The sequence below is a fragment of the Ammospiza caudacuta genome, chromosome 5, assembly GCF_027887145.1.
Source record: "Ammospiza caudacuta isolate bAmmCau1 chromosome 5, bAmmCau1.pri, whole genome shotgun sequence".
NCBI classification, from domain to species: domain Eukaryota; kingdom Metazoa; phylum Chordata; class Aves; order Passeriformes; family Passerellidae; genus Ammospiza; species Ammospiza caudacuta.
Genome location: NC_080597.1, coordinates 6,499,947 through 6,523,769, shown reverse-complemented (window position 1 = coordinate 6,523,769; position 23,823 = coordinate 6,499,947). Strand labels below are relative to the sequence as shown.

At 46.0% G+C, this 23,823-nt stretch overlaps 1 protein-coding gene across 1 annotated transcript in view; it reads right to left on the bottom strand.

Moving 5' to 3' along the window:
* Positions 1 to 3,598: 3,598 nt before the first annotated feature.
* Positions 3,599 to 23,823, bottom strand: part of SLC6A12 (solute carrier family 6 member 12) — a 33,462-nt gene continuing 13,237 nt past the window's right edge. Inside the window, exons 6-15 of the mRNA XM_058805332.1 lie at positions 23,129 to 23,261; positions 20,147 to 20,281; positions 18,574 to 18,677; positions 17,007 to 17,131; positions 16,671 to 16,783; positions 15,845 to 15,982; positions 14,438 to 14,540; positions 8,610 to 8,710; positions 7,419 to 7,589; positions 3,599 to 4,786 (exon numbers count right to left, since the gene is read on the bottom strand). Coding sequence (XP_058661315.1) covers positions 4,640 to 4,786; positions 7,419 to 7,589; positions 8,610 to 8,710; positions 14,438 to 14,540; positions 15,845 to 15,982; positions 16,671 to 16,783; positions 17,007 to 17,131; positions 18,574 to 18,677; positions 20,147 to 20,281; positions 23,129 to 23,261 — 1,270 coding nt within the window. The 3' untranslated portion in view covers positions 3,599 to 4,639. The remainder of the gene's footprint in view (positions 4,787 to 7,418; positions 7,590 to 8,609; positions 8,711 to 14,437; positions 14,541 to 15,844; positions 15,983 to 16,670; positions 16,784 to 17,006; positions 17,132 to 18,573; positions 18,678 to 20,146; positions 20,282 to 23,128; positions 23,262 to 23,823) is intronic.

Sequence of the window (23,823 nt, the reverse complement as noted above, 5' to 3'; positions counted from 1 at the left end):
GGAAAAGTGGCCACTGGCAAATAACAATTGAGCGTAAGCACGCCTCTGGTCCAAACCAGCCATCCTAGTCCACAGTTCCCATCCTGGCTGGAACGCAGGCTGGGCAGGAAACTATTCAACAGCCTGTAAAAAAACCTAAGCAAAACAGGAGAAAAAAAATCAAAAAGCCATTTAGCAGAATGGTATTGGCGCATCACCAAAACCAAGACAGGATGGAATTGCCCACAACAAGCTTTGCACAGACATTGAAAGCATTTCTCCCTAGGAATCCCTTTTTGTTCCACACAGTTTTCCAAGCTCAGACTTGACAAACCAGAACAGACTGCTCTGAAAATTCACGTCCTCCTTTGCAGTTGTGGGTCAGGGATTCAAACCAGAGCCAGGATCATGGCCCACAAGCAGTTGACGGTGCAAGGGCTTATTGTGGGTTTAAAAAACAATACATAGCAAAATAACCTCTGCAGTGTCCATCCATGCACTGTTAGGTGCATTTCTTCTCTTCCCTTGGCAGGTTCAGGAGTAAAGTCTTTCACTTTAATACCTCAAGCTTATGCCTGCAACATATGCACTGGAACTGGATAGCAGCATATGCACATCTTCTCAGCCTCTCGAGTCTTAAATTTTAATCTTTAATTTTTGAAATAAGTTATTATTTTATCTTCTCCTTTGATGAACATTACTCGCCTCTTACCCCATTCAAACACAATTTAGCTAATTAGTAAGAGGTCACCATATGTAACACATGGAACTTGATAAAGGCCTGAAGGAACACCTGATGTGTTCTATATGCCCTCATGACTGCTGACTGTCTATTTCCCAGCCCTCATTTACTGTGCACCTAAGTCACTTGGCTCATGTCTCTCATTTCTACCTGTGCCAGGCTCACTTCTCCTCAAGATGGGGAAAGCGCCTGAGCAAACCCCTCTTGCCACACAACAGGGACGCAAAATCTCAGGGAAGTCCCCAGGTTCCAGCACAAACCACACAGCCACTGCAGAATACCCATAACCCACACAACAAAAACACAGCCCAAGATCTGAGAAACTCCTGTTCTTCTAAGAGATTTCATTTCCTCCAGTTCAGTCCCTACTGCCCTTTTTCATCTTCCAACCCTTGGCAGACTGCAATAACTGCACAGGGGAAATCCAGAGCTTTGCTCAGGATGGAGCCAGGGTCCCAGTCCTTGGTAGTTAAGCCCTGCACTAGGGCTGTGGTGGGCATGGCTTCTCTCCAGCCCAAAAGCAAAGATGAGGGCTGGAGGGAGGGCATGGCTGCACCTCTAGCTCATTGGAAGCTACAGCAGGTCATTGTCATTGTTCTTTGCCTGAGTGCTGCCATGATCACCTGAGACAGAGCAACATTTGAGAGCCAAGAAGAATTCCCACTGCAATTCTCCTTCTTCCAGAAAACTATGTTGTGGGTTGCAGTCACAAAAGTTGAAGATATCCTGGTGATATTTGACAGTTTTTTATCTTTCTTTCTTTCTTCAAATTTTGTCCCGTACAAGTTTTCAATGACCATTTCCCTTTTTTTTTGCCATTTGTCACTGTCAAAGGAAGAAGGGAGGGAAGGCTGAAGTGGGGGGGAACAGGAATAACAGGATGGAGAAGGATAATACAAGACCTTTTGGCTTGATTTATTTTTTAAAAACTCTGTTCCTGTCTTTTCCTTCTGGAGAGGGGGGTGAAAATGACCTTTTTATGAAGAAAAAAACCACAAATAAAACCAAAACCAGAACAACAAACAAACTGGAAACCCAGAAGTGGTAGTTAGGTGTTTACAGGTGTAGGTCCTTTCTTCTGTATACAGTGTTTTAATTTCAGCTGAGAGGAGTAGCACAGGATGAAAACCTCGTACCTTCTCTTGGACTTCAGCTTCAAATGCATGGTGCCTTGGCATGTTATCAACAATTTACAGGGGGAAAAAAATCTCTCCCTCCTCTCCATACAATCCTTCAGTGGTGTATTCCCGGTGGTGTGCAGGACAGGAGCAGTTTCCCATCAGACTCAGAGCTCTCCAGAGGTGCCCAGTTCCAGGGGTTGATAGAGACCTGTCAGATCTGTCACATGAATGCAGCAATGCCTGAGACATTTACAGAAATTTAACAAACCACTACTCAGTCTCTGATTGTGCTGGAGGTCACACAGCAAAAGACAGCCACTGATGGCATTTGCCCCTGTTCCTCCAGCTGGGTGTACGTGGGTGTTTCGGTTTTTAGAAGAAAGGGAATTAAATGACACGGGGTCACTGAGCTTTGACTTAAAATTCCTGGACTTGACTTTGTCAATTACATCTGAAGAAACTGGATTAATTTCCTGATCCTGGGAATTTTATGATTGCTTTCAATGGTCACACCAATACCTCCTCTAGCTTTATTACAATAAGTTGCTTCCTGGCAGAGGTGAGATGTTATTGTCAGATTATACATAAACAAGAGGAATAAGTTCATGCAGTCAATAACACAGCACCATGTTTGTGTTCCAAACTGAAGAGTTACTTGCTTCTATCTAGGATTTTCGCAGTGTTACTCAACTGCCTCAGAAAAAGAAGTGAACAGATCTCCCTGACTTCTCTGCCAGCACAACAGTACCTCACATCTTAAAGGCACGGCAGGAGGAGCAAAGGGGCAAAATGTCCTACCAAGGATTGTACAGGAATCAAGACTGAGGGGAGCTGCTTCCCCCACCAAATTATGAGCAACATTGGTGGGAAGGAGAGGAAAAATCACCCAACTGCTTACCATGATGCCTGACTTCAAGACTCTGGGTGCTAAGCTCTTCCCTCAGCTATTTGCAGCATGACATTCAGCTCTTTAGAAAATAAAAATACAATAAATTGTGTCTTATGTGGTGCTGCAGTCCTTTACAGGGAATGTGAATGAGGTTTGCCAGCCTTCTCCATCTTCCACAGTAAAACATCTTAAATGATAATGTGCCAGAGAGGTACAAATTCTGATAATTGACTTTCAGTGTTCATTTCACCAGCAGTTTGTAGTTTTTAGTTTTTTAAAGGAAAGGAAATTAAATGGGGAAAACATTGCCCTATGCTAATTCTCCAGTTAAACTCAGAGGAAACTGCAGCAGATAAGGTTCCCATAGCAATTGGAATAGGTACTGAGCTGCACAGATGAGACCTGATTTCTGCGCTCCCTTTTTGTGCCGGTGGTTTATCTCCATCCAGCACAGGGAAAAGCAATTACTTGGAACAAGGAACAAGGGAAAGGAGCCTGTGGCATCTGTGATTCATTCTGATGGCCATTCTCTGGTGTGGTTGGATGTGCCAATATTGCAGCACAGCCATGCATCAGTGTATGTACCTATGACCACAGCAAAGCTCCCGGGTGTGTCCTGCCACTGGCTTTTCTGGTGGGTTTAACTGTGAATTTTTGATAGGCATTAAAACAGGATTTGGCAGGGATCTTTACAGCCCCAGCCTCCACAGGACAGAGTCATCTGGCACTGCACCAAACCCGGCAGCAGAGCACATTTCCTCCCACCCATTGCCTCACATTTTTGACTACCCTGGCAACAACCAACCTTTAATTTGACACAATCTACTTCCAATGAACCCATATTACCTATTAATTTTGCTTTATCTTGCCTGAGCTGATGATTATTGCACCTGATTATGTCTTCCTTATCCCCTGAGCAGTCATCCACAGCAAAGCCAAGGAAGTGCAATCATTCTCCCACCTTCTTCCCAAAGCTACTCTGCAGCACAGGATCAGGCCCATCAACTCCTTCTATAACTCCTCTCCAAAATGCCCCAGCAGTGCAGTTAAATTTGTGGGCCTGCAGTCCTCAGGATCTCATTTTCCCAACTGTGCTGCAGCTCTTTTTCTTTTTCTTACCAACTGCTCTGGGACTTTTCCTGCACTCCATGAATTTTCTGAAAGAATTGTCAAATGTTCATCGGTTTCACTCTTGGATGCGTTTTCAGTGGGCCGTGCAGTTTTGACCAAGAGCAAGTCCCCTCAGATAGTCATTCCTCACCCCCTTTTCCAGACTGAGACTGCCTTGAGATCCATCATCAACAACTAGGATTGCATCGAGTGCCCTGTCACTCCTTTCCCTTCCAGCGACAGCTGAAGCTGTAACTCCTGACAGTGCAGCCTCCTTTTGTCATTGGCTGTGATACATTCCTGGCTCTCTCTCCCTTGTACAGAGGTGACCTAGTAATGCCCTTTCCTTTGTCATCCTCCAGCTTCTTGTGTACCTCTGAACCAACTTACTTATTTCCTGTGCTAGCACCCCATTGTTTCCTGCTTTTGCATCCCTAACTTGTCTCCTTCACACCTTTAATCTCTGCTCTCTCTCACCACCCTCACCACTGTGGTTTCTTTTCCTCCTCTCAACACAAATGCACTTTTTTTTCTTTTTTTTTTTTTTTCCTTGTTTGCTACAACGTTGTTTTTCTCTTCCCAGCCAGGGTCAGTAATGAAGGGCATTTCTGACAAAAGCATGCTTCAGTCTCCACAGCTGCTGGCAGGAAGAGTTGTCCCCAGGGTGTAAAAGAAATGCTGGAAGGAGAGGAATTGTCCCACATGCTTCCATCACAGACATGAAGGAGAGAAAAGAAACCACTTTGGGAAGGAGAGAGCAAAATCAGTCTGGGTTATGGAGGAAACATCCCAGGAGCCTCAGAAGTGGGTTTCTCTCTCTGTGATGCTGAGCAGCTGCTGGGCTGGAGGAGACCATCCCTCCTGCCTCACATCGGCCGGCCTCGCCACGCGCCTCTTCTTTGGCTGCGGCAGATCCTCCGCTGGAGAAATCAGCAGCATCAGTCTCTGCAGAGAGGAAGCTGCTGTTAATTAAGCTGATGAGCAAACTGACAGCCAATAGTGATCCACAAGCATTGCTGGGGGCAAAGGCACCTAGACAGCACACATGCCCGCTCCCTCTTCCTCTCCTGCTGGATGACCGTGAAACAGAGGAGGAGAGCAGGTTCTCTTCAGCTGCTCCCAGTGACAATAATTCTGTCTCTGTGCTCAAATCTGGGCTGTGGACTGATAATCTGATGTACAGCACTTCTCAAAGACCTGCTGCTGTGAGGGAGGATGCCAGCAATTAGCACCACAGACATTTTCTGCAGCAATAGAAAAAACACCATAAAACCTCTATTTTTCCTATACCAAGCAGCTTTCCATTGATTTTCATGGGAGCTGTGAATGGGCTGATTTTCAAATGGGCTGATCATCAGATGCTGGACATCTCCTGCTATGATCCAAAGCAGGGTGGTAGGCAATGTCCACCTCAGTGGCATTTCCCAGGTAAAGCAGCCCCTCTGCAGACTGGTTTCTGCCCCAAACCATCCTCAGCTCCCCTCTTCCAGTCAGCCAGACTGTGATGGTGAAGGCAGGGGTAGTGAGGCAGCTGCCTGCCCTTAGCTCCCTCTGTCCTGTGCAATGCAGGGGGCTACAAGCTGTTCCACACACATGTATGCAGTGTTGGGACAACTTAGAGGAGTTTCTTCTTAAAAAACTAAAGTATCTTCGAGCTCTTCAGCAAAAAGTCCTGGCTTACAGGGACTCTACAGTGAATTTCTGGTCTTCTTCATCCCATTTTTTAAGTCTCTCTGGTGCCACATGATTTCCTGAGCTCCTGGTTTCCTTTCCCTTTCCATCCTGTAGCTGATGTCCTGCAGCTACCTGCCAGCTCCATGGGACATTCTATCATTTCCCATCTGAAATCTGACTTTTACTTTTTCCATCACAAGCTCAGGACACTGCATGCTCACTCCCATGAAGAGTGCATCACAAGCAGAGCAGGCAATTCATCCATGAATCGTTGGATTAATTTTAGTGCTCCCACTCCTTGTGAAGTGTCTGCCACAATCACAGATTTTGTTAATTTATTCAAAACTATTTGCTCCATGATTTACAAAATTCACCTTGGTCTGCAGCTTCTCTGTGGGTAATTCATTGTGAGTTTTTAGCCTTTGGAGCTTGAGCTGTCTTAATTAGGGCATTAGGAAACAACATTTTTGTTTCTTGGTCAGTCAAGTGTAACGAAAGGTATCAGTTTGTAGCAGTGACTGATCATAATTACCAATTACAAACTTGCTTTCAGTGAACGCTTTGCAATATTCAACAACTGTCCCTGGAAATTTGTGTAAGGAAATTAATTCACTACAATTCTGGGGTGTGACTGGAAAAAGAGAACAGGTATATTTTGAGAAATTTTGTTTTAAAAACAGGTGCAACTACCCTAGAAGGTATTTCATGGCTGGCTTTGATTCTGCCCTGAATCAACCCAGGTTTAGTAGCCAATTCCTTCCCCTACACCTAAATTGCATCCTTGGAAATTTCTTCATACTAATGTAGCTGAGGAGTCCCTGGAAATTTCAATTAATCTCATGTAAACCAGGATAAGCAGAAAACCCCTCAATCTGAAGTGGGCCAAATCAATTCCTCAGGCGTGCTCTACAATGAGCTCTAACACTATTCCCAGCAGCATTTCAGTCCAAGGGCTTGGAGCACTTTACCCCTGGTGAGAGATATTGCTTGTTTAACAGGCAGGACATGTGGGCAATTACTTCTCTGGCAGCTCCAAGCCCTCATTTATACACCAAAAGCTTCTGAGTTGTGGGGAGTCAGACATGTCAGCCACAGATTCACCTTCCCTGAGACAATGGAACAAATAAAGACTTCCTGTACCCAGCTCATCCCTGGATGTGTTGGCAATGCAGGGCCCTCCTGTCCATGAGCCCACAACGTGGCTATCACAGCTACACCACAGCCACAAGGATGCTCCTGTTCACCTGCTCCCTCTGCCCACCCCACCCTCCCACCAGCCCCAGTGGGGATGGGGAAGGACCTGCAGAGAAACTGTGTAGAAATTTAGATGTACTGTACATCACTCAGATCTTTCTTCATGGGTCAGGTGAGGTGTCATCTCCATGATTGCATCTCCCTAGACAGAGTTCTTCCTAGGACAAGGACAAGGATGTCTACAGTGACAGAGGACAAGCTCAGGCATGGCACAGGGTAGGCCTTTACAGCTCTGTGAGCAGGTCCTCTTTAATAACTATGGGTAATTTCTTTTTCATAAAGAACATGGTCCTGACCCAGGACAACAAGGGACAAGAAGTAAAGGCAAAACAGATCTTGGTTTTTTCACTTGGTTTGCATTGGTATCTAGTGCATATATATGCTATATATATGTCTATATATTGCATGATATCCAGCATGATGGTACAACGCCACATGGAAGACCAGACATTTGATGATCGGCCTGGGAGTTGTGCTGAGACCCTCCAAATTGCCAACAAGAGCTACAGAACATTCTGGGGAAGGGTGATTCTCACCAGCCCTTGCCTTCTCAGAGGAGAAATGTGCCATGTACCTCTCCTCCTTGGGGCCCATCCTGAATCACCCAGGGGAGCAACAGCAACACACCCAGTGACCACAATCCCAGTACCTGTTTCAGGGATCCTTTGGTTTTCAGGAGGATGAAGATGGCATAGAGAGGAATACAGACCATGGAGGAGAGTGCCATCAGCCAGCCTAGCATGTAGCCCCAGGGTGGGTACTCGTAGGAATTGTTGTATTTCAAGGGTGTGTGCTTGATCAGGGAAAACAGGAAGATGCCCTGGGGAGCAGAAAACACAAAGGTAAGGAGAGCCAAGGGGCAGCCAAGGCTGGCAGCCTGGCCCCCCTGCAAGGACTGGCTGCTCTGCAAGGGTGGCAGAGGGTGCTCTGTCTTGCATGAGCCAGCAGGACCTTGCTGACTGCACAGAGTTCTCTGCAGTCTAAAGCCTTCAGGCTTCTGAAGAGTCATAAGCAAAGCTGGCAGCAGCTTTGAGGGTCCAGCAACACTGAGACAGCAATTTATTCATATCAAAGAGAAGAACTGTTGTTCTGCCTGGCAGAAATAGTCCAGAGGAGCCACACAGGCACAGATTTAGCCCTCCTGGGGCTCTCTAGCTACAAAGCTCTTAGACAATTTGGGCTGGTTTGAAAATTTCCTAGACCTTCAAGTCCTGCTGAAGCCTGGGGACAAAGGACTGGGAATCTTTTGTAAGTTGTAGCTATATAGCTCATCTGTGTTCCCACCGAGGTCAAGGAAAACAACTCTCAATGTCAGATACAAAACCAGAATTTGGCTGAGAAGGCATGTAGAAGTCAGTGGAGCAAGACGAGACATAAATTCAAAACAGGCAAGAACTTGCCTGAATTTGGGTGCATTTTATTTAAACATAGTCACAGAAGTTTTGGAAGATATTTAATAACACAGAAAGCAAATGGCTATAGAAAGATACTTCTGAACCATGGGCAGTCCCAGGAACACAGATTGAAGCAAGTATTTCAGAATAGGGTAATTTTCACCAGTCCTCTATTCATAGGTAATTTGACCAAACCTCTCCAGGCTTTGAGGACACATTTCCTTTTGCCTTCAGAATAAACAACTGGATTTTCAGGGTCAATTAATTTTTCAGGCAAAACATAAGGCTTTACAAAGGAAATAAATAGCTACCTCAGCTACGGACAAGCTTCTGCTTCTCCATACAGTCTGAAAAATTTACAGCAGCACCTTGGAGCTAAATCAGCCTTTCCCACTGAGAATTTGGGGACCCAGAGTGATATGTCATGAAGTTATAATTGCACTTACCAAGCACAGACCCGGGGTGAGCACCAGCCAGCAGATCTTGATCAAGGGCCACGGCCGGAAACCAATCATGTCCTCAATGTTGTCATAGAAACGGTTGGCACCTTGGCCACCAACCAGCACAGAGACAAAGTCACAAGTCAGATGGGTTTTGTTTTCTTCAACCACTATTCACATCAGATCCCAAACTTTCTTTATCCTTGGTGTTTATTTCTGGTGAAAACATGGCTATCTTAATATTAGAGCAGCAAAGGATGGGGGTTTCTGGCGTTGTAAAGGCCCATGTGTGGCTAAATAGAGATGGAGGGGTTTAATTTCACTCATAAGTGTCAGAAAGATTGACACTGAAGGAAAGCACAGTCCCTCAGATGGCAGCAGCTGTAAGTGACAGGATGCAGCCATGGACTGGTAAGGACTGCACAGGGAAAAGAGGTGCCTGGTTTACAAAGCAGCAAGGGAAAGCTCTTGCAGGTTAAGCACTGTGTAAGTGCAGAGTGCTAAAAGGAACAAAGAGAGTGGGGAACACCTAACAAAACCTTCTCTTTGTAAATAAACATGCTGGTGTACCAGGGAAGTCATGTAAAGAATCACCACTGAGTTGGGCAGGACCCCTGTAATCTCAAGATCCTGTCTTCCACAGAATGTTTTATTACTGACATAAACTCAGAAAACCTGGCAATTAAAGCTCTTCTGAAAACCAAACCTTCCATCTGCAAGTGCTGCTGTACTGTCCAGTGAGAGCTGTCTGGTGGGGTCTATCTCCTCCTTCTTTTCTGATTAGTTTCACTTACTGGATTGTTTTGTTCACAGTGTGTGGGACCCCCCTCAATCTCATGGTGCCCAGGAATGGGATAAACTTCAGAAAAGAACCTAAAAGTACTGAAGCCAGACTTTACCACTGACTCTGCCCAACCCAAAGTACAAAAATCAAATTTATGCAATGGCATAGAGGAGACTACAAAATGGAGATGGATTTCAGCAGACCTTGCAATAAACTCTGGAATGTCTTCAAGTATAAAGAGCCTAATGTTGGCCAGAAAGAGAAAATGAAGAAAAATCAAAAAGTCATTTCTAACCAAAACTGACCAGATATACCAGACTGCCTGAGGCAGAATAAGACAACAATATTAGACCAAAAAAAAAGTGAGCTAGTCTGTCCAGAAAAAGGGACAGCACCTCTGGGATGAAATAATATTGTATTTGCTTTATTAAAGTTCTGTCTTGGTACTTAAAGGATTCTGCTTTTGGGGACGTTCATCCATCTGTGAACTCACGCTCAGGCCACAGTTCCCAGTTGCAAATGTGATAAGAATTTGCTTCCTTGTATCTCAACCCCAGAGTGCTGGACTAGGTAAAATATGTGCCGAGAGAACTAGCCACACTTCTGAGTGCTTGGGGTTTGGTGAGTTCTATTTTGGCTTGTGGTTTTTATGTCTCAGAATTAAATTCTCATATTATGTTTCCCTTAAATATTGCAGTTCTACAAAAGCACATTATGTATGCTCCTTTCTTTGTAATTCTTTGCATTATCCCATGACTAATGCTTGCAGAAAATCTCTTTTAAACCCAGCTTTTTTAAGTATTTGGAGGGAAGGGGGAGGATAATAGTGTTTTGAACACCTCTTGGTGTTGAGTTGGCAAGTTAACAAGTAGCCTCAAGCAAAGACAACAAGCTGTGGTGTATCAAGGGACATGCATATATATTGTGTGGGAGTCCAGCCTATACCAGAGAACTTCCAAGCTGTAACTATCATGAGGATTCAGATAGCATTTCTGAAAATATATATGGGATGAAAGGAGTTGGTATATAAAACTAATTTTGCCAAAAAGCCAGAATCTTCCACAGGGTGAAAAAAAGAAAAAAGAACTATAGTTCATGTGAATTGCAATTTAGAGTATGAGGACAGCACAGTATCTTCCACAGAAACACACTGTCATGTCAGATAAATTAATTCATAGTACAACTTCATGGCAGATAAAGTTTCTCTGCCAATTTGGATCTAGGATCTAGTCAAAGAGACTTATCAATTAAAGAAATACAAAAATGCCAAATGAAAAGAAGAACACACACACATCCATCCATCCTCCAACAAGAAAAAAAACCTCACAACTTATATTGTTAATTATGATGCGCCTCCACCTATCCTTGTCCCTTTCTCTGTAGAACAACCACCAGGTCCTAAATTTCCATGGCCACTGTGGCAGTCAGTGGGTGATGTGATGATACACAATGGGACTGACATGAACATCCTCAGAGAGCATATGAACAGGAGGATTTACATATTTTACATTTCACAGGCAGATGAAAAAGTAACCAAGCTTAAGAAGTCATCAGTTCAACTACTCAACACTGACTTTTTGAGCAAATTAGAAGCTGGAGGACACATACTGGAGCAATGTGCCCTTCCTTCCCAGCACATCAGAAGGATTTCTCCTGCAGAGAAAACCATAAAAACATCCCCAAAGAGATTTTTGTTAGAATGAACAAAGATGTTTGCTTTTACCTCCATTATTCCAAGACAAGGAGGAATGAGATGCAGTCACTGGACAGTTAACCATGAATGCTGGTACCATTTTCCTTGTGCTGATGAGTCCCATATACCTTCAAAGGGGTTGTGTGCTGCTCCTCTGACAAATCATTTAGCCATGTAAATTCACAGGAATAAATTTCACACAAACCTAACTAGAGATTTGCTTGCATCCTTATCTCTTGTCCTTGCAGAGCTCTTCTCATTTTACACAGCTTATGAACAGCAAACGAGACCCAAATTAAAAGGGACAAAGATTTAATTTTACTTTTACCATATCCAAAAAAAAGTGATTTTCACAGTTCTGCTAGTTTGGAATCTATTGCAAAAAAATCTCTTCCTGTCTTTTCTCCCAAGTTACATTTATTTGCATTCATCTGTATCAAATTCCACCCACAACATTGCAATAGGTGATGACTGTGGCTCCACATCTCAGAATCGTCCCAATGCATACCAAGCCTGTATCTGCTCCCTCTCTGTGTCAAATCTTGCAGCATCAACATCTGCACCAAGCCTGTGCCAAAAGCCAGCAATGGAGGTGTAGTGGCACCACAACTGCACATCCTCTGGGCACCAGGCACACAGAGCTGGCCCTTTATGGCCCATAAAGAAGCAGGTAAGGTTGCTCATAGCCAGTGTATCTGAGAATTCAGCACACAGAGACAGAGCCAGCCCAACAGGCAGGATCCAGGCAGGAAGAGGCTGCCATGCCATGCTGGAAGTCACTCTCCATGTGAGCAGCAGAATCAGACAAAGATTTATCACTGCACAACATGGGCTTACCCCAGGGCCACCCACAGGTACCCTCTGGCATCAGTTTGCTTTAGCTGTGTAGAGTCCTAATGATTTCAGCCCTGGCTCTCCTGTAGTGAGGGAGGCCCTTGCTTTCTCCTGGAACAGCTAACCATAATGAGCATGCTGTGACTGCCTGGAAAATATCCTCTGCAGCACATTTCAGTGGCACCACATTGTGAATCTCACAGCCCATGCCTGCTTATAGAAGGGCTGCCTTTCCCAAAGTGGAAGGAGAGCAGAGAAGAGGCAGGGGGACACCAGAATCCCTCCAGCACTCTCCTCTAGGGAACATGATCCATAAATGCAATGCTGTGTGATCCTTCCACAGGCAGGGAGCAGTACAGAGGAAATCCTCAGGTCTGGGAGAGCAGCTGCCTGGCAGCAGGGAAAGCTGCCAAGTGGTGGGTGGCTGGCGTATGTGCTGGGAGAGGGGAAACTCAGAACACATATTTGTGTTAGCAGAAATGTTGTAATTCTTCACAGGGTAAGCAAGAGGCTCAGCTCTGCCAATTGCAAGGCTGGGGGAAAAAACCTTTTCAATCAGCACTAGTCACTTTTTCCCCCCAATATAACACCTCACCTTGGCCCCCTGACTACATTTTGGACCAGAATCATCCCAATGGATGCAAAGCAGAACATCAGGAAGGTAAAATCAGACTGTAGGGAGTGGAACAAATGAACCATGGTGGTGAGGCAAAGGGCCATTTCTCTGTCACCAATTACTCCAACACTCTTTGAAGCTGCTGGGGCAGCATCACCTCTGCTGTTACCCATTGCCTGCCATTTCTCCTCTCCATGGGTCATCAGAAAAGGCATGTGGCCTGTGTGACTGTAAAAATGGCATTAAACATCAAAGCATAATTCAGTTTAATTAATTAACCTAAAATGGTGATCCCCATCCTGTCACAGATGGATGGGGATCTCCACATCCCTCTAAATCCCAAAAGGACTGGGCAGAAGGTGACTCAAAATTAAAATCTGGCCAGGGTCTGTTACTGCAAGCTTCTCTTGAAGCATCTTTCTAAAACAAATCTTTCTTAGACATCTGCTTCTCTTGCATTCTCTGGAGCCCAAGACCAAACATCTGGACTGGTTATGCTTTCAGTAAGAGAGGAGTTTATCCAAAACAGCAATTGGCTCGTGCTATACATAAAGCATTTGGAGAAACTACTAAGCCCTTCATCAGCAGCTGCACTACAGCCAATGCAACCTCTATAAAAGCATAAGCACCAAAAGGAGCACACAGGGACTGACTGCACAAAAGGCAAAGGAACTGGCAAGTGGTAGAATCAGAAAAAGGAGAGGAGACTGACTCATCACACAACACCTGAGAAAGCCATGGAACTCCTTGCTGCAGTATTTTGTGGATGATAAATGCTTAGCCAAATCAACTGGAAAAAATATCAGAAAAGAAATAAATAGATTTCACTTCTGGCACTGGAAATTCTTGGGCAACAAGCTGAGTATTGCATCTGGTTCTAGGAACCCCAGAAGAAGAAAAGCATGTAGCTGTGTGTCCAGAGAAGGACCATGAAAATTAAGAGAGGACTGAAGCACCTGTCCTGTGAAGACAGACTGAGAGAATTCGGGCTGTCCAGCCTGGGAAAAAGAAAACTTCATGAAGACCTTGTTGCAGTCTTTTAATGTATAAAGGATCTTAGAGTGACATGACAAGGGCTAGCAGTTATAAATTGAAAGAAGGGAGGTTTACAATGGATACAAAGCAGAAATTTTTGACTCTGAAGCAGTGGAACTGGTTGCCCAGAGGGGCTGTAAATACACTATCACTGCAAATGTTCAAGGCCAGGTTGGACAGGGCTTTGAGCAACCTGGTCAAGTGGAAAGTGGCCAAGAGGGTGGACTAGATTACCTTTAAAGGTTCCTTCCAAAAGAACCAAAGCCTCTGTGGTCAGGAAGAGATCTCCCATAGGATATGAGAAGAGGCTTTTCTTACTGCACAGACCAACAAGCAGTTGGTTTCCTCCTGATACTTCCTAAGCTCAGTTGTATCCTGCTCCTGAGTAGTTTAGTTACAGACTTCACTGAGAGCCAAAGCAGTCCCTCCTATTTATTTTCTGAGCACCATCACAGCCTAGGTAAGAAGGAAGCAGGAATTATGGCAGAAGTACCACATAGCAAGTTTGCATCCCAGAATTTTGTGTTGAATTAACTGGCAGGACTAAACTAAATGCACAATGGTAAGCAGACAGGGACAGACACCAAAGAACAGCAGTCATTCCTCTATATCTGATTTTCTAATTCAAAGGGCAGATGGGAAAAACAGCAAGGCAGTTCAATATGAGGCACCTACAGAGAAGGAACAAACATTCCTAAACTAAATGTGGAGCAATTAAGAAATGTTGCAAGGAAACACAGTGAAAACCAGACAAGAAAGAACATAATTACAGCACTTCTTTGCCTCCTGAGGATCTTTTCTATCGACTCTCACTCTCAACCCCCCATTCTTGCCTTGATAAAGAAAAAGACAGGTTTTTGTCCTCCACTTACCATACACCCATCCTATGCAGATGACTTCAAAAATAGCCAGGAAGAGCAGGGATATGCCACTGGAAGCATAGAAGTCAAAGAGCTGGAAGATGTACATGCCACCCTGTTGAAGAGGTAGAGAAAACAGAGCCATTGCAAGCCTTGTTCTATGTCAGGGAAAATGAGTGGGACAAGCAAAAGAACAGCAGCAGAAACACTCAACCTAGAGCAGGTGGGAGAAGAGCCTTCTCTTGGGGCTGCCCTCACTCTGTTCCAAAAACACAGTCAAGCCTGGCGGCAGAAAAGTTTTTCATGCCCATTTTATGATACTGCTGGGCTAGACTGGCCTCTATGTGCATAAGAGCAGGAGCTGGTTTGTTTGGTTGCTTTAAAACAGTTAGAAAGTTCCCAGAATCACTTTTTTAAATACCATGTAGCAGTGCAGAACTTTGCACCCACAAAATTGAGATCTTGAGCAAGAACATTCAAGATGCCTTGTTTTACCTTCATCCAACCTTACATACTGCACAAGTTCCAAGCTCCGCAATGGCAGAAGCATGTGGCTTTTTTGTTGCTTCTGACTTTGAGCTGAGCCCTGCAGAATTCCATCAGCTACAGGTACAGGCCCAGGGATGATTTTCATGTGATTTTTCCTAGACAGAGCCTCTCCACATCAAGAAGATCCTTTCAGATAATGCTGAAGGGCTCTAGACACAGTGTCACTCAAATTGACAGGTAGGTGTTGCCTTCAGCAGGTCCTTAGCCAGGATCCAGCTGGAGGATCATTCATCTGTGCCTCAGGGGGTTAACAGGAATTAGCTGTCACTTCAGAGCTCATGGAAGCAGCACAGGAGTGCAAAGACCCCCACCCAAGCTTGTGGTACACACAGAGCACAGCACCATGCAGGAAGAGGTGCAGCTGTTAGCTGCAGAGCAGTGCAAACACCTTGTGCATGGCACCACACCAGCACAGCTCTGCTCCTGCTGGTCCAGGGATCACAGGCTTCCCACGGGCTCCAGCAGGGTTATGGCACAGCCATTACCCCCAGGCTCCTCTCCTGCTGCTCTGCTTTGTGTGGAAAGCAGCCAGCAAACGATCACTGCCCTCAGAAGAGCTTGTTTTCAAACAGCTCGGCCTGTTTGAGCTCCCAGGTCTGGTATTTGCACAAAGCCTGTGTCAGGCAGCCTCTCTGGGCTGTGGGAGCAGCATCTCTGGAAGGCTCAGGGACACAGTGAGTGCACCAGTGTCACACAGGGTCAAAGCAGCACTGGCTGTGAGAGACACCAGCTAATGGATTGGAAATGAGAGACAATTAACAGCATTGAAGACAAGCTTGCTGTCTCTGCCCAGACCTCCAGAACTGTGTAGCAGGGGTTTGGTGCTCAGCTGTACAGCCCTTGCTCCTTGCTCCTGTACTCCTTGCTCACCTCAGTGACCAGCAATAAGCCCAGAAAGTAGCATATGACTGCAATGGCCAGGATCAGCAGCTCCCGACGCCCCCTCTTCCGAAACACTGCTGGGAACATGTCAATAATAGCTGTCACCATGCTTTCCACACAGACAAACTGCAGGAGAAAACAGGTCAGAGAAATCAGCATCTCTCCTTCCCCAAGCACGCACTTCCCCTCACTGTCCTTTTTCCTCCCACCTGCCAAATCCTTATTTTTTCATTTTTTTCTTTTAATCTGTCTTGCTTCCACCAAAGGCCAGCAGAAACAGAGGAAAAAGGCCTTGTTATCCAGGCACAAGGGCTGGGGTATAACAGAGCAAAACACCTGCCTGGTGGACATGCAGGACACCCTCTGCTCTCCCTGTGCCAGCAGCAGAGTTTCACACTGCACTCTGCAGGGCTTGTTCCTGGTGTAACAGGGATAAGGGATGTAAGGCATGAGCACAGCAGTGGGAAGAGGACACAGGGATTGCTCTGGTGGGATGCAGCTGGGAGAAAACAGCCCAATTCTCCATCCCAGACTGTCTGCTCTGTGCTCTGCCTCGCCCTGCAGGGTGAACAGTTTTGAAGGGATGTAGCTGGGCCATCCTCACATACACACAGGGAGAAGATGCCAGCAGAGATGCCAGCCCACATAACCCCTGGCTCTGAGCTCCCACAGTGTGGAAGTGCTGCATACAGTGCAAAGAACCTATTTAAGGTACCAGCCAAGCACAGGCCCACCTTATCCTTTACAATGACTAAGGGGAATGCTCAGGGTGGGGATGTTAGGCATGTTAGATGAGGAGGGGGGTTTGTTGTACCTGGCTGTCCAGTCCCAAGAAGAACAGCATGAGGAAGAAGAGGCAGGACCACAGCTGAGACACAGGCATCATTGTTACTGCTGTTGGATATGCTATGAAAGCCAGACCAGGACCTGCCAACAGACCACAGGATGACCATGTGTGCTCCCATTGCCACAGCTTCTTGACCACCCACGGCTGAAAGCTGTGTTGAGGAGCACTGGTCCTGCAGACCTCTCTGCAGACACCCATAGCAATAGAGGATGTAGACAACATCCTGGGTTTCACCTCAGAAGAGTACCCTCCCCTTCAGGCTGTTTGTTTTGCCTTGGCTCTGAAATCTCCCAGAAAACTTACCTGATTCAGCCACTTCTGAAATAGGCACACCCTGCTCTTGAGCCATGAAGCCCAGCACAGAGAAAATGGCAAAGCCAGCAATAAAGCTGGTGGCACTGTTCATGGAGCACAGCAGGAGGCAGTCCCTGCAGGAAGGAGACCAGAGAGAAATGGGTGTTTCCTGCTGCAGAATGGATCCACTTTAGGATCATGTCTGTGCTCAGCTTCCCTAGCTGGACAGCACTACCAAGAAACAGAAATGTTGTTCTAGAACCCCTAAGAGCAGAGCCAAGAGTTCAGGAGTTACAGGACTACACATGGCACAGTGGGGGAATGGGGCACAACCACACAGCACATCAGAATAAAAAAAAAAAACAACAAGAGTCCAGAGAATAGCAAAAACAACAGAGAAAATAAGGAAAACAGAAAATTTGAAGAGGAAAGAGGTTGCAAAAGGAAACACCGTCAAGAAAGGGGAGTATCTGAAAGCATGAGGACATACAGGTCCAGCAGGTCTAGTAAAATGAGGGTAATAGGATAATAAAAATCCTCACTGACAAGGGCAGTGTCTACACTGTCTTTATTAGCTATGCTCACATGGAGGCTGGGATGTGTTGTGTTACTTGTCCTGAAACTTCTGTGCCCTTTCTCCTTGTGGAAATTGGGCACCACTGTGAGCTGGCTGGGCTGGAAGCCCCACATCCCTGGATCCTGCCTGGGCAGCTGCCAGAGCTGACCCACAGCATCAGCTGCCATGGGACAGGCACTGTGGACACGTTTGGGACACCCAGAGGTAAGCTGCAGCACAAGGCACCTTAGGAACTAGAGGAAGGAGTCAGCACAGCATTTCATTGGTGCCTGAAATATTTTGGGAGAGCCAGGAGAAAGTATTAACTGCCCAACCTACAGCCATGGTAGCACCTACTGGAGAACAGGAGAGATGATTGTTGTGTCCCAAGCACAGTTCCATTTTACAATCTGTGCTGGGGCAATATGTGAAAGCACAGCAAAGTCCCTTCTTCTCAGGGCTCTGTAGAGGGTGTCAAAAATGGTCCTGATTGCTCCACTGAGCTCCATGTCAGGCCATGGATACAATAGACCTGTAATCCAAGGGCAAGGAGAAGGCCAGACAGACTTGATTAACCCCCTTGATAGGATCAAAAGGCCACTGGCAGTACATTACTCTGATGACAGTAAAGCACTGGAGACAGGAGGCCCCCATCAGCTTTGTACCACCTCCCCTGCCTAGCCAGTGATGGCAGAGCTGGCCATGTCACTCCTGCCCACTCACTCTGTCAAAATAGAGTGTGCTGTCTACACAGTGGCTGGAGACACTCTCCATTTTCATTCCTCCCCCTCCTCCAGCCTCTCATTTATTGCAGGAGAGCACTATTAAAGACATTTTCTGCACTCCTCTCTTCCCTCAGCCATCCTCCATCCCTGTGCTGAGTCCTCTGCACTCTGAGCATCTCATTAGTCACAGCAGCACGACCCAAGGTCTCCCCCAGGGACAGAGCCTGCCTCTGATGCAGCTCTGTGCTATCTGAGAAAATTTCCAGAAGGAAATGAGGAGTGCAGCTCTTCCTACCTGTAACAGTTGTTGGTGTATTTGTTGTAGCTGCCCAGAGCTGTCAGGCACCCCTCACAGATGGCATAAGAGAAGAGGATTTGAGTGCCTGCATCCATCCACACCTGGAACAAAGAAGGTCAGTGGTCTCCAGACGTGGCAACAAAATTAACAAATGGCTGTGCCCTGTCAACAATAACTCCTCCAGTCATGGAGAACAAACCCTGTGAGACAGAAAGGGGATCTACAGTGAATGGAGAATCTGGGATATCTATCTGGAAAAACTGAGCTATAGAACTGGAAACCCTTTAGGAAAAAACTCTAGAGGAGACCATATTTTCACACCCCATTTAAGGTGACACCATTTCTCCACCCCACACCTCTGCATTCAAGGTAGAGATGGCATCCCTGATAGCATGGCTCCTTCTGAAGCTCTCACTACATGTCTGTGGTCCCTACATGGCCCAGATGATTAATCTCCTTGCAGAGCCATTGGTGAGTCACCCCAAATGACAATGTGATCAACAATCTGTGTACTCCCTCCCCTGCTCCCAGACCTAGTTTTCCACCTCTCTGAGGCCACAGTGCACAGTGAAGGGGCAGAAAATTGCTGAGATGAGAGATTGCCGGCCAGTGGGGTGTCACACCCAAGTTACCCTTTGCTCTGGCCTTTCATGGGAAAAGCTGAGTGGGATTTCTCAGCACTGCTCCAGCCTTCTCCTCCCTGGAGAGCTGAGCTGCAACTCTGCTCTCACACAGTCCCAGGGAAAGCCCTGAGCTGGGAGTTGTAGGCAGGCAGGTAAACAGCCCACCTTTCTGATGCTCTCCAGGCTCCCCAGTCATTCTCTTTTTCCTCTAAGCAGCCCCCAGCTGCAAACATCCAGGCAGCTGGAATTTCATAGCCTTCAAAGAATCCCATCCCAGGCGCTGCAGCCTAAGTTCACCCTGATTTCCCACAGAGAGGCATGTACACAGGAGTCCCTCAGGCATGGACACACATCCCATGTGAACTAAAGCTCTACCTTCTGCCTCAGCTCAGCAGCAGGATCTCACTGAGGGTTTCCATGAGCTCCAGGGATTGGTGGAAGTGATTGACCCTTTGGCCAGCCCCTGCCCTAGGCAGGTGGGACCAGCCCCCAGGAGCAGTGCAGGGAACCCATCTGGTCACAGCCCACGTTACATGCATGCCTTTGGTCTCTTCTGCAAGCACAGGGACCTCTCATGTCCTGGGAGGGTCCTGATGGAGCCAAAGTGCTAACCAGGCCAGAAAAAAAATTAAAAGTGATAGATTATATAACCCCTCCCTTAATTATCTGCATTTAACAGCCAGAAAAACTCTCTGTTACATGCTAAATATTTTATATACTCTTCTGGTTTTGCTGAGCCCATGAGTGGAAATGACCTAATATGCCCACATGCTGCAGACCACAAGCAAAAAGAATGTGCTGTGTAAGGGAACCAGACCCTTCTCAGAAGTTTTAAGGATCCTGGTTGCCTGACTTGCTTTCATAGATGACAGCTAGATGCTCAGCTCCAGAGGCCAGGGCACTGAGAACATTCTTGTGGCCAGCATTTGCCTGACACCAGCCCTCACCTGTGGGTCTGCCAGCTTGGACATGTCTGGCTTCAGGTAGAAGATGATCCCCTCAGCAGCCCCTGGCAGCATCACCCCTCGGACCAGCAGGATGAGGAGCATCACATATGGGAAGGTGGCAGTGAAGTAAACGACCTGCAGAGCAGGGAAACAAGAGGAGAGAGGGTCAGCAGGGAGGGGCAGCATCACTTCAACTCATCTGCAGGCCCCTGCCCCAGCAAACCTCCCTGACTCTGCTGCTGGCTGTGGCTGCTGCTGCTAACACAGAAGAGGGGTGGGAAAGAAAGTAATCAAGGTTACATCTCACTGGTGATTTAGTTAATCTGCATTTTGTTCTTCATCCAAGACTCTGCCACTGGTTGCTCTGCTTTGTTTTCTCTTTCCAGCCAATATAATTTCCCTGCTGTGCAGCTGTTCCCTTCATCTTTTGAAAGCTGCTGAAGAAACCCAGATCTCTTCCCATCACTGAGCTTTAATGAGTTATTAAAATGGTCCTATGCACAGCAAGAGCTTTCCAAATTAAATACCAACTTTTGCTGGCCAATTTGAGACACCTATGAGGCATTTCTCATTTCCAGAAGGGCTCATGCGTCACTCTCATCTCTTTTATGCCTTTGAGCTCACAGGTAAAAAATGGGGGCAACTCAAAGCCTTTAAAGAAAATGCAGACCATTATTTTTGTAATACCTATTTTTACTTCTTTTTGTGTGTGATAGAAATAAATATTACAGTAGAATTAATCATCTCTAAACCATTTCTCTAATATAACATATTCTTTTTTTCTAGTTGCAAAATACTTGGGAGCAAGTTGCAACTTCCTAACATTTATTCATCACTAAAATTCATCCAAGCAGTGTGAAGGCTTGTTTACTCCATGGATTCATAGTGATAGGCCTGAAATTACATTTTTTTGTGCTTAGTGATAATTGGTCAAATAAGTCACACTACATGGTACTTTTGCTGTTCCCTGATTGAATGAGAATGACACTCCTTTAGGCACAAGTATTAAAATCTACCTTCAGAAATCAGTTTTAAAAAAACATTTATGCATAAGGAAAAGAAACATGGCGGGGGGGGAAGGCTTTTAAAAGAAAATGAGTCTTTATGGAGTTATTTGAAATTATTGTCCTGAGGTCACCATGGTTTCTTTAAATTTGAGTTCCTTAAATCACAGAAGCAGAAACATAAGGATGTGGCAGGATTATGTGATTAGAGCAGCCTCTCAGGCAAATACAACCTCCTGTTTAATCTGGAGCTGTTGTACAAAGTTATGCACCTGCTCAGAATTCTTGGGTCTTTCCTAATGCTTGTCTTAGTATATTGCCAGCAAAGAAAAAGAGGGAGGCAGTTGAATTTTTTGACAGTGCCCCTGTAATACTCAAAATTACAGCCTGCAGAGAAGACAACTGGCCTGTTTGACCTGTAGTATATTTGGGAACAGAAAACTCCTCTTTTATTGTTGCACCATGTCCATAACACCTGGCTGGTAAACAGTCAATAGCCCTGTACCCTAAAAATTGTGATGGAAAAATCATCTGTAGTCTCAGGAAGACCATTATATTTACTATATGTAGTCACTGTTTTCTCTCACTTTCTGGTCTGGTTTTGCCAAACCAAGTCAGCTAAACCAGCCTGACTGAAATACTCTAGCTTTCTCCTTGTGCAGGTAAGTTATGCACACTGGGGAAGCAGTGTGCACAAGGAGAACCATGCAAAGAAAAACTCAGTGGAGAAGGCTGAGAGCTAAAGGGAACCTTGCATGACTTCATTATTCTTCCATGCAGATCACAAAACCTCTCAGACAAATTTCTTGTCAAGATGGCACTGTGGCATTCAAATTAGGGACAATCAGAGATTCAAGGTTTAAAATGCCATCATTTCTCATCCATCCCCTCTTCCCCATAAAGGTGGAGTCTGGATCTCCTTCCTTCAGAAATGGTGGACAAGTCTGCATCAGCAAGAACCAGTCATCAGCAAAATCTGGGAAAAATCTAGTCAGGGGAGCAAGCTGCTATGTCATTCTGCTGCAATGGGTGCCCAGTGCAGTTTTAAGTGAGCAGATAGGACTTAACACTGAAACACAGGTGTCAGGAAAGGGAACATTTGTGAAGAGTAGACAGTGATTTGAAGGAAGAAATCTGTTGCAGAAATTGGTTCCCTCCCTTTGCTATTGGGACACCCTGGACACCCACAAGACTAATTATTAACCATCAATCATCATTAATGATCCACCCATCTCATGGCAGCTCCAAGAAAGAGGTCCTGAGCAAATCAAGGCCATGGCAGTGTCACTAACACCCAGCCCAAGGCATCAAACACTCATTCGCTCCAAAAGGAAAACCAGTCCATCTGCTCTGTCGGATAAACATCGGGAGAAAGCATTGGCTTCAGCCTCATTAGCAAAATGCAGAAAGTGAAGAACTGACCCAAAACCTGCAGATTTAGAAAGAGCATGAAAGAGAGAACAAGGACACTTGTCCCACCTCAAGTGTTTTCCAGGATAAAGAAGTAGGAGAGATTCATTATCTATTCTCTGAGCTGGTTACAGGCAGCAGCTTGTCTGTTTTGCTCAAGTGTTTAATAATTGCCAGGGATGGGAAGCCTGCCACTGCAGAGGATCTTGTTGAAAACACCCTCAAGCCACAGCAGGACAACACATTGGTGAGTGCATGATTCCCAAGGGCATTTGGGGAGAATCCACCAGCCACTGTGGGTATTTGCAAGTGAAAATGTGCCTCAAAACTGCCCTCAGTTCCCAATGCTTTCCCCATTCTCCCCTCCCTGACGGACCTACTAATTTATTCTTCCTCTTAGGTTTCAAACACAACTGGTGCACATCAGTATGGCCTCAACAGGATTTAAGCTTCACTTTGGTGCTGTGTCTTCTGCCTCTACTTCATGAAGAAGGAAAAGAGTTTGGGGAAGAAAAAGAAGATGGATACAAGGAGGCTTATGGACTGGGAGGATAATCCCCATTCCTACTTTGCCTGTGGACTTGACCCCTTTCCAGATGCAGAAGTAGCAGATGATCCAGGCCAGCAGGAGACACAGAGCCAGCTCCCAGCGCACAGTGCCCAGTTTGTGAATCCCATCCGTGAGCCTCAGCACGCGCTTCCTGCCGGCGTCCAGGGACAGGGAGAGAAGCATTAACACTGCACACCCCACTCAGGGTCCCCTACACACCTCTCCCATATTACCCCATCAGCCTATCTACAACACATCTGCCCAGGGCTCCACGCCATGCAAATCATCCCAGCTCTGCTCCACCGTGTCCTGTGGCTGACCCAAACCCTCCCACTCTCCAAACCCACGGTGCCATGCCCATCAGACCCCCACTACCCAAAATCAACACCTGTTCCCTATTTCTCCCTGAGCCTGGCAGCTCCCCAGCAGAGACACCTCAATCCAAAGCAGGCCACCAAAGCCACTATCAGCCCATGGCCACCATTCTTCCTCCCCTATGCTACAGGCACTCTATATGTAAGCATAAATTATCTTTAAGATTGCCATGCCCTTCCCTCAGCCTCCTTCCTTGGAGATTCACCATCAAGAAGGCAGGCAACACAATTGCACCATCAAGAAGGCAGGCAACACAATTGCAACTCCTGCAGTTCCCAGCAGCCTAAGACCAAACTTACAACTCCTCTGCACATTCTGCTCAAAACCACTTCCCTCAG